Source organism: Garra rufa, chromosome 9 (genome assembly GCF_049309525.1).
Source record: "Garra rufa chromosome 9, GarRuf1.0, whole genome shotgun sequence".
Taxonomy (NCBI): domain Eukaryota; kingdom Metazoa; phylum Chordata; class Actinopteri; order Cypriniformes; family Cyprinidae; genus Garra; species Garra rufa.
The window spans coordinates 43,357,704-43,376,540 of NC_133369.1; the positions used below are offsets into that span (position 1 = coordinate 43,357,704).

At 35.8% G+C, this 18,837-nt stretch overlaps 1 protein-coding gene across 1 annotated transcript in view; it reads right to left on the minus strand.

Annotated features, from left to right (window-relative positions):
- Nucleotides 1–18,837, minus strand: part of LOC141342322 (lysophosphatidylcholine acyltransferase 1) — a 44,449-nt gene that overhangs the window by 22,017 nt on the left and 3,595 nt on the right. The window contains exon 2 of the mRNA XM_073846752.1: nucleotides 1,878–2,017. Within this exon, the coding sequence (XP_073702853.1) occupies nucleotides 1,878–2,017 (140 nt within the window). The remainder of the gene's footprint in view (nucleotides 1–1,877; nucleotides 2,018–18,837) is intronic.

The following is an 18,837-nucleotide window of genomic DNA, read 5'->3' on the forward strand; positions in this document are numbered from 1 at the left end:
CATTATGCATGCATTAGGAATGTCCTTGTAATGCATTATAAATACAGGCTTCATAGAAAGTGTTACCGTAATACTTTGATGTTAAGTTGTGTCACTTTGAACTGCTGATTTTAGTTCAATGATCAAATGATCTTTGGCTTATATGAATTGTATCCAAGCATTTGAAAAATGTGTCTAAAGTTTAGAAAAACAGCATGAAGGTTCTGTTATTAGTCCAAAAACGATTGTAAAAACAACTGTAACATAAATTTGTTAAATAGATTATACATATTAGAATGGAAGTTTGAATGGATCAGAAATAGTTTGAGTTTTGTCGTTTGGACTTTGAATAGAGTTGGCTCATTTCAACATTCCGTCAATGTAAGTCTATGGGATTGTTGATTTTAATCTTCAATTTTATGAAAACTGTAAGTCGGATCAGTCTGAAAAGATAGAGCACACTAAGTCGGATCAGTCCGAAGAGCTGGGCTGAGTTTGGTGCTTCTAGCTTGAAAGCTCTAGGAGGAGCAGCGTTCAGAAATGTAGTCTAAGAAGAAGAATAAAAAGCTTAAGTAGCAGATCAGCAGATAGCTTGCTCAAACCAACCTAATAATATTTCAAATGTTTACTGCATTTGTGTATCAGATAATGGCAGCTTCGGTGAGCAGAAGTCTAATATACTAGTTGACATCACTTTCAGTGTTAAGATGCTATGTTTGCTCACGCTGCGATACTCAGCCAATGCTGTGAGTTTAGGGCAGGACCCGTTTGAAACACTTCTCTTCTATTTGCATTCAGTGACAGAAACTGAAGCGGTTTTGCCGTTTGTGCTGTGATCTCTTACTAAACAACAGTTCTTTCAGCAACTTCCTGATTTATGAAATAGAGGATCTAAACACCACAGCGACACGACTGAAGGAAATATGCAAAGAAGTGTTGTCAATCTGAGTCAGTAATAATGGCTCTTAGTCTTAAATGATTAGTTCACTTTCATAATTTACAGATAATGTACTCACCCCCTTGTCGTCCAAGATGTTCATGTCTTTCTTTCCTCAGTCGTAAAGAAATTACGTTTTTTTGAGGAAAACATTTCAGGATTTGGATGGCGCCCCGAAGTTTGAACTTCGGTTTAAATGCAGCTTCAAAAGGATCCGAGCCGAGGAAGAAGCTTCTTATCTGGTGAAACGAACGTTATTTTCAAAACAAATTGACAATTTATATACGTTTTAACCTCAAATGCTCGTCTTGTCTCATCTCCGCGATGCACATGTGTAGTCTGTGATCTGGGTCAAGACAGTTAGGGTACGTCTAAAAACTCCCATCTCGTTTTCTTCCCTAACTTCAAAATCACCATGGATCGCTGCAAAAGTAAAGACAGTGTTTACAAAGTAAGCATACAAAGAAGCTCAAATGCCCTTTACAAAAAAAGGTAAAACAGCATCGCAGGATGATTTTGACGTTGAAGACATAAACGAGATGGGAGTTTTTAGACGTTCCCTAACTGCATTGACCTGAATGCACCGCGCAGAGACGAGACAAGACGAGCATTTGAGGTTAAAAAGTATATAAATTGTCAATTTGTTTTGAAATTACCGATCGTTTCACTAGATAAGACACTTCTTCCTCAGCTGGGATCCTTTTGAAGCTGCATTTAAACTGCATTCTGGAAGTTCAAACTTGGGGGCGCCATCCATCTCCATTATAAAGAGAGAAATCCTGAAATGTTTTCCTCAAAAAAAACAAAAAACAAAAAAATTTCTTTACGACTGAGGAAAGAAAGACATGAGCTTCTTGGATGACGAGGGGGTGAGTACATTAACTGTGCATTGTTGTTATGAAAGTGAACTAATCGTTAAAGCTGTTTCTGCTGTCAGAAGTGAAGTAAAGCGGTTCTTTACTTTCTCCATAAGCACTGCGGCTCCACCGCCGTCTCGGAGCGGCCCACTGTGGCGATGAAGGCGAAGGGCCAGGCCAACAGCATCATGAACGCCGCTATGAAGAGCCGGATGGGGAAGAGCGTCACAGTCATCAAACCGATCTGCAGAGAGAACAACACACACACAAAGCTGTTAAATCAACCATTTCTACAGAGCAGAGAGACGTGTTCCTCTTCAACGCTCACAGGGTCAAGTCCTGATATTAGAGTTTATTATACTGGAATAGCAAAACAAAGTGAAACTTTCAAAGCTCAAAACTTCTTCTTAGAAATGTGTTGAGTACTGTGGTTAGTTTCCACCAGACCAGCGTTAACCAAACGCTCACGTCTGCATTGACACGCGTGTGACTGGCCTACGGTTCGTACTGAGGCTGGAAAATAAGGGTGTGACGAGACAAGACACAAGACTGGCTTCATGAGACAAGACAAGAACTTTTTATTTAAAGAAATCCTCAATGATGAATTGGGTTAGGTATCGAGAACCGGTTCCAAGTTTCCAATAACCGGGTATTCAATAAGACACGTGTATTTCAAATCTGCTTAATGATTCCCGTGTTCGCATTTTAATGTGATTTTTAAACTATTTAAGTGCAGGAACTTGAACTTGCAGCAAGCTGTGTCCGTTCTTGAAACAGTTCCAAGCATTTCCAATGAAGAAAAGGCGGTTCCAGCCCATTTATTGACCCTTATTCATGAGATATGTCAGTGTGTTTTTAGTATTTTTAGATCTGTGTTTGGTGTTAAAAAGACAGCCGTCTAATAAAAGGTGCTTCACGATGCCATAGAAGGACATTTTTTGTCTAAATGGTTCCATAAAGAACCTTTAACATCTGAAGAACCTTTCTGTTTCACAAAAAAAAAGAAGGTGAAAAAAAGAAGGTTCTTCAGATTATAAAAAGGTAAGAAATAGATGGTTGACTGAATGGTTCTCTGTGGAACCAAATATAGTTCTATGGCATCGCTGTGAAGAACCTTTTGAAGCACCTTTATTTTTAAGAGTGTATACAGGGAAAATAGTATTTTATTCAACTGAAAAACAAAATTCACATGCATTTTGAATGATTTTAAAACTTCTATTTTAATAAACTGGAAATTGTAAGCATTAACATTTTTTTTTAATATAAATTGAAGATCACAATTCTCTCATGATTCTGAAAAAAAAAAAGATTAGAAATCTAAACAAAATAACGCCACTTACTAGTGGTTCTGAGAAAATGTTCATTGCTTATGTCTTTCAAAAAATATATTCAAACAAAATAAAAAAGTCGGTGTCTTGTTCCACTGTTGGAATCTCCTGAATGAATGATTCAATGAGAATTACTTAAAAGTGCAGTTGTCGCATCCCTAGTGGAAAACAATCATTCAAAAATAAATTGTGATTAACGAAACACATTTACTAACATTACAGGTGGATATGATGGGGAAAAAGAAGGATTTAAAATGTGATATGACCTGTTTAATACACTTTTGCGCCCAAGAATATTTAATAATTTCTTAAATGTTAAAGAACATTTAACTGATGACTATTTTAAGTACTTTTCAAATGTTGAATGTTGAAGGCATGCAAATCCAAAAAAATAAAGTAAATCATGAAAAAAGCATAAACAATATACACAAACATAAATGTTATTAAATGTCAATCTATGTGACGTAATTGGGATCAGCAGCGTGCTGACATCTTTTTGCATTTTTGTATGATGACTTTAGGGCTGTGCAATTAATCGAAATTCAGTTACGATTTCGGCTCCAAACAATTATGAAAATACAATGATTATCGCTCTGGATTTTGCCCCTTTGTGTGCTTTTGCTCCTCTATAAAAGCCCAATTTCATATGCGAATCAGTAAAATATGTAACAGGACTTGCATGATTTATTAAAGTTTCTTTGATGTTGTGTTTTCAAGAGCACAAAAGAGAATTTGCGCTGTTCTGTGCACTGTAAAAAGCTGTCACCAGTTTCAACTTAAGTTTTTAAGTTCAGAAGCTGCCTTAACATTTTAAGTTAAATCAACTTAAAAGTACAAGTCATTTTAACTCATTTTATTGTGGTGAGTTGAAATGACTTGTAGTTTTAAGTTGATTTAACTTAAAATTTTAAGGCAGCTGCTGAACTTAAGTTTTAAAGTTGAAACTGGTGAAATCTTTTTACAGTGTGTATGCGTTCATAGACGGAACAGAACACGGACAAGTAAAGTGTATGTTTAGCTTAAGATGTGTACCTAAACGCTCAAATACGTGCAAATATGGCGTTTGGTAATCATTCATGCAAACCTTCAACTTATGTCTCAAATAAACGTGAACAGAGAATGAAAATCCGTGTGTAACAGTATATTGGATTCGTGCAGCTCTTAAAGCGGCCACAAGTAATATTCATTCTGCCTTCTCTGTGCATAATGTTCATCAAATTTTATAAGAAACAAAGCATGTTTAATTCTTACAGTGAAGACTGTGCTGTTTTATTTCATTTACATATTTTTATTATTATTTTAGCAATAACAATATTTAAAAAATAAATACATTAAGGCCCTATGAAATGTTTTTTTTTTTACTCAAATTCAGTTTAATTTTTACTAAATTCTGTGTTTTCCATTCATTTTCTAGATTCCATTTTAATGGTTTTATGTAACTTTTCTTTCCTTTAACTGATTTTTTTGTACTGATTTAAAAAAAAATCATTGGTTTATATTATTTACAAACAGAAAAGGTCTTCAAAGCAACCTGTCAAAATAAAAGTTCATTTTAACAATTTTAAGAAACTGTAACAAAAATATATTACTTAATATAGGTCTAACGATAGTTATTAAATTAATATTAAAACATTAAAATTTATTATTTTTATTTTATTTAACATATATTTTAAGGACTATTTACCAGAATTTATTTACCAGAAAAGTCAAAAAACACAACACAATATATCTAAGAAAAAAAGTTGCTCTTGACTGAGGGACTTTTGTGTTTATAAGAAGCAACAAGACTATGCCTTTTTATTATTATTATTATTATTATTATTATTGTTATTAATTAGGGCTGCAACAACGACTCGATAAAATCGATAAAAATCGATTACTAAAAGCGTTGGCAACGAATTTCATAATCGATTCGTTGTGTCGCGCGACGCAGAGACATTTGGTTGTTATTATATATATTTAAAAAAAATTGAGCGCAGAGCGGAGTGGACACATTCGGTCTCTCTCCCGCACTGATGCCAGCAGAGTTCGGCACCTCATAAGCTGTGTTTCCATCCAAAAATGCGAATTTAACTTATGCGCAAAACTGGAACATTTGAGCATAAAGCACCGCAGTTTCTACATTATATATATATATATATATGCTGCCCCGATTTATATCAAACATGTTTGATATTTAAGCCTACTTTGGCTAGCGTACTTTCACAGCAGCCAATGCTCGATCGCAAAACAGCTGGTGTACGGGTCGTTGGATAGTGGAGATGGAGAAAACTACTTCTATAGTTTTTGTAACACTGTCTGTCTGTATAATGTGTCGAAAACATACCACAACCGTAAGGAGAAAGAGGAGCTCTGCTGAGGTGAAATCGTCTCAGTTTTGAATAGGGCTGTGACGGTGGCACGTTGTTTTTTATATATAGCCTACACTTCAGTCAGCTAACAAGCAGCCTAAAAACACTAAAATAAATCAAAGAAATAATATATTTAATTAAGAAAGTAGCCTAAGAGTATTAAATAGGCTATTAAACAAACATTCCTTGGAAAAATGTCCGACAGCTCATCAATTTTTGGCCGACTGAATTTCCAGTCCGACTGTCTTTTTTTCTCTTTCTCTTCCTCATTACACAGCTGCTGTTTTTAATAGCAAAGTGATTACATTTATTTTCGTTCCTTTAGTTTATAAAGTTAATTTAGAGATATATTTGGAACACTTTTTGTTTGTTAAATTCAATTTTTTGTTTTTTAAAGTTATACCTAGCAAACAGCGGCAGACAGATCAAAAGCCTGCTTAATTCATCGCGATTTAAATTAAAATCCATTGATATAAAAAAACTTAAAAGATATCACAATATTAGTTTAATCATTCAATCAAGATAATTCCAAAGTTTGTGCGGAGAGAAGCGCGCTCTGCAGCGCATGGAGATGCCAGTGCAATGTGGAATTTCTTTTTTGCTCATAAAGGTAAGAGTAATTACCACCCGGGCCGGAACTGTAAAGGGTCTACCTTAGTTTGTGTGTACTAACAGTATCAACAAAATGTGCTCTTAAAGAAAACAAACAGAATAGGCTTGTTATCTTTGGTTTAAACAGGAGCGCTTCACAATAATTAACCGATACCCAGGTAATTGCCTCACAAACACAATATCTAGAAAGCTTTAAATTATTATTTTACTATAAAACGAAATAATTAAAGTCGAAAACAAAACTCTTTCATTAGCTAATCCATAAAGATGCATTAGGCATTAATGAGCAGATTGCAGGATCGTCAGTTTCATCTTTGCAACACTGAATCAGAAAATACTAGTTTATTAATAAGTAATTCGAATATTTTCTTAATTTTTGCCTTGACACATTTATGGTAATTACTTTTGCTGGGGCTTTGAGGCCAGTTTTGCGTGCATTTGAATGCGGAACTCTTCCAGCTGGTCGCTGCTGATGGCAGGACACTAAACACCGCCATGGCAGAATGAATGTAGCAGAAAGTTAGTCAAGTTATCCCGTTCCAGCGTGCAAAGTCACATGACTTCTTAAATGCGCACTGAGGAATTTAATTTGAGAGGCTTCTTGATGGGAAATGCAGCATGTACACCACAGCAAGCCGCTGTCTTGACGGATAGTAATTTTAGTTTATTTAGTCTATATATTTGGCAGATGTAAAGCATACATGTGTATGTTTTTTGTGTTAGTCCATTTTTTTAAAATTATTATTATTATTATAACAGTTCAAGGAGCAACATGTTCGTGCACTTTCTAAAGATTTTAGTTCTGTTTTTGAATAAAGGGTTGTAAATCTCTTGTTTTTTTATCATATATTGGCTGATATATTGAACACAGCCTGTGTGGAATCAAGTTAAGATGCCAAAACACAGAGATTGAGACGTCTCAAGATCCCGGAGGAGCAGGTGCACAGATTACAACACGAGCCAACAACAGCTTCATCGCTTCTCAAACAGAAGCCTGTGCTATCAGCGCAGCGGCGATACGGATATCAGCAGTCAATATTTGTCTTGCTCTTATCAGCACTCCACTGCATTTGCACACCGATAGCTTTCAAAGTGACCAATTAGCAGCACTGGAAGACGTTCAGGACGCTGTAATGTTTCCACTGAGCTGATCACAGACCAACAGTCTGCCAAATCCCATATCAGCGAGCAGAGGCGTGGGACGGGCGCTAAAAATACAGCCATCCGCCGATTCCACCGGCTTCATGCTGGAAATACCACTAGAAACCAAGCTGTGAGCTCCTTCATGATGCCATTCACTCACCTTACAACTCACTTCATTCTGAGCACTAAACCAGACTCTTCTGAATCACCGCTCAAGCTGAATATTACAGCAGCACTATATAACTTCAACATCCATGCAACACTGGAATTTAAAATGCTCAATACGAATGGAACAGAGCTACATGAAGAGACTCTTCTTTTGTTTGAAACGTGATTTATAAAAACCTCTACTAAAAAAACTCCTAGTGAAGAAAGTCCCACCTACTAAACAAAGCAGCCATTTGCCAACTAGTAAACTTTTGCAAAGTGCATATGGGATTGCAGATTTTCATTCTTCGCTTATTTGTTAAAGGCAGAACTGCCATGTCAGTTACTTGGCATTACAACTTCAGTTTCTAAAGTAAAGCAGCTCTACAGTGTGTTCATGTTTTGTGAATCTGACCTCAACTGACCGAATAAAAGATGAAGCGGAGAAGATTCCATGACAAAGGGGCGGAGCCACAGAGCCACACCTACCCATTACATCATCACCGTGGACCAATGGGAGTTTAGAGGCGTTTACCAGCTGGAGTGAACTTTCCTGGAAAGTTTGTTTTGGCAAGTTGTTTAAAATCAGGAATTTTTTTTTTTTTTTTTTTAAATGACATCATGTCAATTCATCACGTATTTTAAGGCCTTAAAGGAGAAGTTCACTTCCAGAACAAAAAATTACAGATAATGTACTCACCCCCTTGTCATCCCAGATGTTCATGTCTTTCTTCCTTCAATCATAAACAAATTATGTTTTTTGAGGAGGACATTTCAGGATTTCTCTCCAGGACTCAGGACTTCAACTTCCAAAATGCAGTTTAAGCACAGCTTCAAAGGACTCTCGATGATCCCAGACGAGGAAGAAGGGTCTTAACTAGTGAAACGATTGGTTGTTTTCATTACAAAAATAAAATACAATTTATATACTTTTTTAAAGTCAAACGCTCATCTTGTCTTGCTCTTTTTTAAAGAAAATGGCCAATCGTTTCACTATACAAGACTCTTTTTTCCTCAGCTGGGATCGTTTAGAGTCCTTTGAAGCTGCATTTTGGAAGTTCAAACTCAGGGCACCATAGAAGTCCACTATATGGAGAGAAACCCTGAAATGTTTTCCTCAAAAAACATAATTTGTTTATGACTGAAGAAAGAAAGACATGAACATCTTGGATGACAACTTAATGAATGAATGAATGTTTTCCCACAATTTAATTTTTTAGAAACTGAGGAATCGCAATTTTGAATAGAAATATTACCACGCGTTAGAATTAGACACTTTGAGAATATGCCAACGATAGCAGTAAAGAAAAAAAGCTTGAGCGCAGCATTTTTATAATGCCGTTTCATGCATGAGACACTGCAAGAGACGCAAGTGCAACAGTCAAATGCATCCGTGTTTACATAAATTAAAAAATATATATTATGGAAAAGCAGCGCAGTCAAATCAAATCCTGTAAGGAACTACTACAATATGTCTGATTTTTCATGTTTGCATTATGATGACAGACTGATGGCTGCTATTCATTGCTTTTACAGAACATTTATTGTAAATAATGCCTTCAGTCAAGTTTAGATTTGTTAAAGCATTTCCCTCGTATTATTTCTTAACATACTACATATAACATGTATAAGACAAGTTTGTACAAGGTGTAGTTGTAGTTCATGCATCTTTTCATTTGTGGTGCACCTGGAATAGACTTTTCTTATTTAACTAGAGGGTTAATAAAGAAAAAGTTAAATCTAGTTGTAGTTACATGTTTGAGCTTATTAGTTAAAAATCACATAAAAAAAGCCTTAAGAAACATTTATGGGACAGTCCATGTCAGTTTCTATTGCTAATTTGAAATATGCCATTAAAATGTGAGTCTGGTAAGCAGTTTTTACCAATTAGGTACATTCACATTGATGCATTTGCTAGACACTGTTTTCCCAAGCAACTTTTGCAATGTTGCTATTCAACTGTTTGAGCTACAGGAATACTATAAAGCAGTATTAAGTAGAAAAGAGTTAGTCTTGCATGCCCAAAGTATGCCTCTAATATGGCCTCTGAGTGAGCAGACTCTCCTTGGATGGAGCATGATCAGTTTTTCAGAGGTCTAAATACTGTCCTACAGTTACAGCAGGACAGAAACACACTCTTCATATTCAAGATCACACCAACAACAACAACTATATCAAATCAGCACAGAAATCACACTTTGGAAAATGTCTCTCAGTGTGCCTCAATATTGTTAGGACCCAATTCATTCTCCCACAGAAGAAAGATATTCACACAGTTTTGGAACAACATGAGGGTGAGTAAATGACAGCAGCAAGTGAGCATCACTTTTTTTGTTTTTTAAACACCAGACAGTCATTCAGAGAGACCACTGTCTTATGAACGTTGCATCTTGTCCTCAAGAAACCAACATCTCCTCCCAGAATGACTGCAGACCGATGGACCTGAAGCGGAGACTCGTGCGTGATCTGACTCATTTCCTCCACATCTTCATTTAGCGCTGTGAGCGTCTCCTCGAGCTCGCTTCACCGGCGGATACTCATCCATCAATGAGTCGAATGAATGAGGTGACACCACCTGGACAGGAGCACCTCAAACAGAGACGATTTCACATCAAGAACCATCTGGTGTCACAGTGTGGAACCAACAAAGCTCAACACCAAAAAGGCTTGATCAGACACCCGGATGCCACACACTTATGTTTCTACTGTCAGTCCAGTCCTGGAGGTTTCACACTCATCTAAGAGGACCTGAAATGAGTCAGACAGCTGAAGAAATCTGGACTGCCGAAAGCACTTTGTGTTCAGAGTCTGTTCAGTCATTCTCCAGGTCGGCTCTGGGTTCAGTTCTGCATCAACACGCTCAAAGCTAAACCCATGCTCACTGTGATCTGATCTGATGTGAAACAGTTACAAGAAAATCTGCAAGACAACTTTTCCACTGACTAGAAGAGTCAAAACCAGGACCAAACACCACCTGTCTGCATTTAACAATTTTTAATGCATCTAGCAATCATTCCACTAAACAGGCGGCTTCTCAAATGATTTTGTGGATAAATAATTTCACAAGAAGTGATGATTGTAACAAGCAACTTTGTGCAACTTTGTGTTGGGGAAAGTCACTTTTAAAAGTAATGCATTACAATATTAAGTTACTCCCTAAAAGAGTAACTAATTATGTTACTTAGTTACTTTTTATGGAAAGTAATGCGTTACTTTTTAAATCTGGGCAGGGCTTGCTTGTTTGCTTTTAATATAAACACTATTTTTGTCAAACGTAAAAGCCTTTTCACACCAAAAGCCTCAGGCTTAGAGAAAAGTAAATTGGCAATTGAAGAACTGAACAAATGTCAACTCTTCAGCAATAAAAAAAGGAAAACAAATGTTAGATTATCTTGAGTCATTTTTGCTTATTAGTATGGATGAATTGAATCATCGAAGGTCGGCAGCAAAGACATCGGTTAATAAAATGGGATTAAATACATGAAGGATATTTGTATTATTTAACATATTTAATTATTGCAGGTTCGTGTTGAATTTCAGTGTTTTTATTCATTTTGAAGAACACTGTATCTGTTTTTTAGTGAGTGAGATGAATTAATGCATGTTCACATTTATTCTAGAACTAAAGTAACATCTTACTCATGATTTCTCTCAACATGAGGACAGGAGAGCTTTTAATCAATAAATGGGGGGAGGGCTGGCGTTACTTATTTGAAAAAGTAAAGATATTTTATTGTCAACTAAAAAGTAATGCATTACCCCCAACACTGGTTCAAAGTAGGATTGCAAAAAAGGAGGAAAATTGCTTTTCCATCATTTACTGTAAATCATATCAACTGCATTACTGACGAACTTAAACTAAACCAACTTTATCCAAACTGTATGGCTTTCCCTCTATGGAACACAAACAGAGATCTCCTTATTTTTCATTTAGTTTTATTGAATAGGAAACAGGTGCACCTAGATCAATCCTATTCTTGGCATTAAAAAGGTCTTGAAATATAGTGCATTTGAAGGTCACACTGACTGCGGTAGTTTAGCAGGTCATGACTCATGAGAGAGAGTCAGTCGCTCATCGTAATCACATCTGTTCACAACCACACTCCGCATAAACATCACATCTAAATGACTTTCTCTTGTTGAAAGAGTGAGATAGAGTAGATCAGGTGAGTTCAGATTTATCCACACAATCACTGAGACGCTTCAATTCATTAACCGTGAAACAGAAACCAGTATTAGTCCATTATAGGCCTCAAAGTCATTCAATAACAATCAATTAGAGTGTGTGAAACTGACCGCAGTCGATATCCGGTCAAACACGGCTAAAGAGATCCTGTTAGGACACACTATGGACAGGAATCAGTGATGTGATCGCTGAGATGACAGAGTTTGCTTAGTCTCATGACTGACAGGATTCACGCGTCAGCGGTTATGAGGCCAGAATTCCTGTGTTGTCACAATACCGACATTTCAGTAGTTGGTACCAATATGGTGAAATTAGGGGTGTGCAATATGAAGATTTGTGATCGTGGATGGTTAAAATGTCTCAACACAACATAGATTTACTCACAGGACACTTATTTGCAATTACATAAGTACATTGTTTGCATGTGAGTTAAAGCCTCATACACCTGAAGCGTACAATGTACGAAAAAAAAAACGGTAAAAAACTGGCAGCTGTGGTTGTTTTACCGTAAAAAATACGGTAGCAATGTTTTACGGCTTTCACTTAAATTTACAGGTAAATACTGTAATTTCATTAACTGATATAATGGTAATGTGCCAACCTTTTGAAGTACTGGAATCTGTTTTGTATCTCTTTTGTAAGACACTGATAACCACCAAAAGCAGGTGGTGATGACAACATCCCATGATCAACCAAAGCCCATCACAAGGAGGTTTAAATAATAGCAGATATAGAAGATGCACAGCGTCATTCACACAAACACTAAACACCATCATGGTAACACACATAAAACTGAAATAATGCAAAAAAAACATTAATTTAACAACATTAGATGTAACACACAACCCTAATGTACAAAACCGCCAAGAAAAAAAATAAGAAAAAAGTTATTTCAACAAAAAACATCAAATAAAAAAAGAAAGTCAATTTACGGTTATTCACTGTAAATTTATATTTTCTTTTTCACTTCCAAAAACGGTATACTACTGTAAAATTACATGCAATGTCCAACACAGTTTTTCACTCTATATTAAGGGGAACTAGGGTTTCAGGATAAATCACATGCGATTCATCCACCATTTTGAACATGATATTGATAATCACAGAACCGGCTTTACTGATGAGATACGCATGACAATCGCATGCCCTACAACTTACCCTTAACCATTTCACAGGTTTTAACCATAGCATTTTTACAGGTTTTTTTACAGTTAAATTCACGGTCATTTTTTACAGTGTGACTCCTGGACTAAGCTATCTTTCGTGCCTAATTTGCAATTACGGTCAAAAACACACAAAGATCACATATGAACACAGTTGGTTATGTATAAGGGTGAAAGTAAACAATTAAGAGAAAGACGGATGCATGCCTGTATATTAGATACATGCAGCTCTTAAAGCGACAGAACTAAACAAGCTGACGACTGTCATTAAAGGGACAGTTCACCAAAAAATTATTCACATGTTGACCCAAACCTCTATTATACATTTTTTTTCTTCTTGTGCTAAACACAAAATAATATATTTTAAAGAATAGTAGCTGGTCCCCACTGACTTTGATAATGGGAAAAAAATAAATCAAACACTATGGAAGTAACTGGAGAATGGATGGTTTAGTTACCCACATTATTCAAAATAAGTAAAAAAAAAAAAAAAAAAAAAAAATGTGAGTGAGTAAATGACAGAACTGTCCCCTTTGGGTAATAGTAGGCTAATAAAAAAAAAACAAAGAAAAATCTCTCACTATTCTTAACTGAAGAACTTTTATACAGTTGCTTTAATAAGACACAATGTATAATTTATGTCTATAGTGTAATGTTTTATTGTTATATTTGTTAATTCAACTTGTTGAATGATACTGATGATAAAAACACCTACTGTACCTGAACATTTGTTTTATTTGTACATTATGTGTATTTGTAACATGTAGCTTATCTTTGTTCTTATTTTTTTAATAACAAAGATTTGAAAAACGACAAAGATTTTTATCTCGGCCCAATTTGGCCTAAACATCTGCCATTCTTTTTATTTTATATTTTGTTGAAACAGGGGAATTAGTTTGGCTGTACTGCTCAGACAACTTGCTAAATAGTAAAACCAACATGACAAAGAATTGTGATAAAATCGTGATATTTTTGAAAAAATAAAAAAATAAAATTGTGATATTCTATTTTTGCCATTTCACCCAACCCTAGGTGAAATGTAATGATTCTCAATACCAAAAGAAAAGGGCAAATTTATATATTCATTTATTTCCTTTTCATATGTGAGGCAGAAACCTTGTATGTCCACTTCTTGACATACTATATTATTACTCATGTATTTACGTTTTTATGAATCAAAGCTATTTGTCATTGTTTATGTCTCAGTGGTAAGGATGCAACAAAATTATTTTGATAACGGATCAATCCAACAATTATTAGAACAATGAATCGACTAATCGTTGAATAGTTCACTGATTATTCAGTTTGACCTACTGTTGCTGACAATCTGGACTAATGGTTTCACCCTGGTCTGAGGGTTTTACAAACACTTCATTGTTAAAAACTACTAAAAACAACTCCATTGGCAGTCCGACTGTCAGAAAAGCTCACAGCTCCACCTCTGTGTCTCGGTCTCCATCCTGAACGAAGCTCCGCACACAGTTTGGAAACGCTTGTCTCTGCTTGTCTGCAATGCATGGGTAAATACAGAACTGGTTGTTTAAACAAGTACAGCGTTTTGTTGACTTAAGAAACACTCTCTCTATGAAGGCGAATGTTTTTATGTTTCTGCGGAGCGGAAGAGTCATCTAAAGAGTCTACACTCTTAAAAATAAAGGTGCTTCACGATGCCACAGAACGGCTTTTTTTGTCTGAATGGTTCCATTAAGAAGCTTTAACATCTGAAGAACCTTTCTGTTTCACAAAAGGTTCTTTGTGGCCAAAGAAGGTTCTTCAGATTATAAAAAGGTAAAAAAAAATGTCTCTTTAAAGAACCTTTGACTGAATGGTTCTTTGTGGAACTGAAAAGGTTTCTTCTATGGCATCACTGTGAAGAACCTTTTAAAGCAGCTTTATTTTTAAGAGTCTAGTCAAATTTGAGTCAATCCCAGGACAACCTGTGTGCTCATATAGCTACCACAAATTTGTGACCTGAATGTTGATAACAATTTAATGCAATGCAATTACTGATTCAGACACAGCTGTTCTAATATCCATATAAAGACTAATGATGGACAAAACACACATCTTCAACATTGGCTGGTCAAAAAAAACAAAAAACACTTGCAACTATTTAAACTTGATTTTGGTAAAATGTTAGTAATATGAATGACACATGCAAGTGTGTAAAGCCACAACACTTTGCTGACTCTGATTTCCTGAAAAGTATTAAGTTTGAACATACAAGGTTTAATCGAACAGCAATGATTTAAAGCAGAAACTTAATCAATTTTGATTTAAATATCTTCAAACATATGAAACAAAGAATTAAATGTCAAAAATATTGATGCACATCCCCAAAGGTTTAAATAGGAAAACATACAAGAAAAGTTGTCACACTGCTGTAATCTGAGCTCAAGTCTGATGAAGAACATATAGCCAAAAAAAAAAAAAAAAACACAACACACACACTTCATGCGGTTTAGTTAATTCAATGACTCAGGTACATTTCAACAGTGTTGAGTTTTCTCTTATGTTTTCCTACTATAGTCACTGGATTGTGTCAACATTATATGTTTTCAGTGACGCAGGAGAAAAGCTGTGAATGCACCATTGGACACACCCTTCAGATCATTCATACTAACCAGACTCTAACAAATAAAGTGTGAAAGCACCCAAACGCTCAGATAGGAAGTAATGTGCTCAACGAGCTCCAGCACTTCTCAGCAAACATCCTAAACAGCTTTTTTTGAGAACTCAATTCTATTATCCGAGTTACAGCAGAAGAACCAGCAGTTCTCAAACCGATTGCACACATCTGAACATAAAAAGTTCATGTCCTGTAAAGTAGATTTAAGTGTCCTGGATATTCAGTTAGGGGTGTGCAATATGGCGATTTTTGATTGTGGATGATAAAAATGTCTCCACGATCTGCTTTGGAGAAATATGGTAGTATCGTAGTATTCTACCAGATGCAGTTCTGGCGCTTTCGTCTCAATTTACTGTACAATGCAACAAACATTCAGATCAGTGTTAAATCGGCTGTAGAGTTACGCTCACAGAACACGGCGTTTACTCACAACCACGAAAGAACATTATTTGCTTTAAAGTCTTGCTGGTTAAACATTTAATTTGCGTTCTGTTCTAACCTGCATTTCCAGTGCTCACACTCTAAAAGCCTGTCAAATAGAGCCTAATTGCTGAACTAAGTTACGTATCACGTCTGATTACACTAATACTGTCAAAACACACAAGGTTTACATATAAACACAGTTGCTTATGTCTAAAGTGAAAGTAAACAATTGAGAGTAAAAGGACGTGAGCCTGTATATCTGATGCATGTACAGCGACAGCAGACTGACTGAACAAAACATGCTGCCGCTTGTCATTAAAGGGATAGTTCACGTGACCCTGGACCACAAAACCAGTCATAAGGTTAAATTTTACAAAACTGAGATGTATACATCATATGAAAGTTCAATAAATAAGCTTTCTATTGATGTATGGTTTGTTAGGATAGGACAATATTTGGTTATGATACATCTATTTGAAAATCTAGAACCTGAGGGTGCAAAAAAATCAAAATACTGAGAAAATCACATTTAAAGTTGTCCAAATTAGGTTCTTAACAATGCATATTACTAATCAAAAATTACATTTTAATATATTTATAGTATGAATTTTACAAAAAATCTTCATGGAACATGATCTTTACTTAATTTCCTAATGATTTTTGGCATAAAAGAAAAATCAATAATTTTGACCCATACAATGTATTTTTGGCTATTGCTACAAATATACCCCAGCGACTTAAGACTGGTTTTGTGGTCCAGGGTCACATATTAATTGTCATTATTTACTCACTTATATGTTGTCTCATACCTGTATTAATTTCTCTCTTGTGCTAAACATAAAATAAGATATTTGAGGAATGTGGGTAACCAAACAGTAGCTGGTGCCTATTGAAGCTAATAATAAAAATGATCAAACAGATCACAGCGTTCTTCAGAAAATTGTTTAAAACAACCTGAGAGTGAGTAAATGATGGTATAAAATAAAACACCATGAATTTTTGAATTTTCATTTTTGAGCGAACTATTCTTTTAATGTTAATAAAACACAAAGAGAAAAAATCACTCACTGCCCTTGACTGAAGAACAGGTGCTTTATTAAGAATCAATGTACAATTGATGTATTTATTGTTTAAGTATATATGGTTTTAGTTTTATATATTTAATTACATTTTTTTGAATGCTACTGCTAAATACACATTTAAAAAAAAAAAAAAAAAATTCTCACTTTGGCCTAAATATCTGCCATTATTTTTTTATTTTATACTGTGTTACCTTGAAAGGCCTTTTTTACAAAAAAGCAAATTAGTTTGTCTGTACTGCTCAGAGAGCTTGCAAAATAGTAAAACCAACATGGTAAAGCATCCTGATAAAATCGTGAATCATGATATTTCTGAAAATATTTCTGACATGATATTATTGCCATATCGCCCACCCCTAGTTGTAGTCCTCCTTTCTTTTGGATCAAGGAGATCTCAGTTTCCATTTACTGAGTGTTTCCATGCACTGTTCAAATCTGCCGTGAAGAGGGAAAGTGATACGCTGGAAAACGACAGGACGGCAGGAAGCAGAGCAGCTCTGGAGTTCATCTGAGACCTCAGCCTTAGTTCAATCAGAAAGACTTTTAGTCAAAGCTGCAAAACTAACATCCTGTTACAGGGCTCGAAGTTAACCTTTTTACTTGGTAGCACTGGTGTTCCCAACTTCAAAAAGTTAGGAGCGCCAAAAAAAAATTTAGGAGCACCTATATTTTTAGTGATGTGCCGATCTTGATTCTTCATGCCGATGTTTTACAAGCAATTTGGCTGATTCTGAAAGACTTTTTAAGAAAGGGACAAGAATAAATGAAAATATGAGTACATGAACAAGACGTTTATTTTCAATACTGCCATTTAAATTAGAAGCAACCGCTGCATCTTTAAACAATCTACAGTATAAATAACAAAAAATAAACGACATGGTTCTTTCTTAGTCGTGTAGACAGTAAATGCAGTCAAAGGCTACTCTTACACAACTTATAATAGCCACATTCTAATAACAGCCTAGATATTTTATGTAGCCTACTTTGCGCGCATTTGGGATTCGCTCTCTAAACGTGGAGTATTAAATTTGCTTTTGAATTCATTTGCACGTTTTACTTTTGGTTTCGTTTTGACAATCCCACGAACTCTCGGCGGCGCGGAGCGTGCATTCTATAACACAAGAGATTACTTTAACAAAACCATTTGAAAGTGGGAGAACACAAACGAGATTTTGAAAAGTGTGCCCCCAGTGGACATTACCCTCCTGCGTGAGTGGAACTCTGCAACTAAGTTATCATTTGATGTGAACGTATGCCGCATTGTACAGTATATTGAGACGGAGTGATTGACGGCTAATATCTCAAATCTGCATAAAAGGTAATAATGTACAGATGGGGTTTAAATGGTTAGGTAATGTTGAAAAGAGCGGCGAACCTGTCGCTGTATCAGCAGTCTGTGCAGTAGTTAGGCCAGCGAAAGTTTTGAAGAAATGAAAACAAGTCGAATCACAACAATGCTCCCAAATATAATTTGTGGTCGTGCAGATTAAATTTTGGGAGCATATGCGACCAATTTCGAGCCCTGTTTTACCAGCTTCATCTTAAAACTGGAACAAAGTGGTCATGAGGAGGACGTTACAATCTGAATCATCTACAGGACTGAGCATTAGGCATAAAACGAAACTGAACGATCACCTTTACAATACAGCCACACACACACAAACAGGAAATGGTGAGCGTGGAACTACGTGACATAACCTTCATCCTCACATGACTGCAAAATATAACCACCGCACTCACAAACCCACATGAGTCAAACCAGCTCTATTCACAGCAAACCATGCTGCTGGATATTACTGTACACCAGTGTTTAGAATAATGCTTTGTTGAATGATTATTAGTGGAAAGAACAGTGTGCTGTCTTGTGAGTGTGAGAAAGTATCGGTCCTCTCCGCACATACTCTTCAACCTGCCACTACAAGTTATAAATGAGAAACGTCTAAACACAATTGGTTCATTTCCAGTCGCAGCGACTGTCGGGAATCTAAAAGTGAGTTTTGATT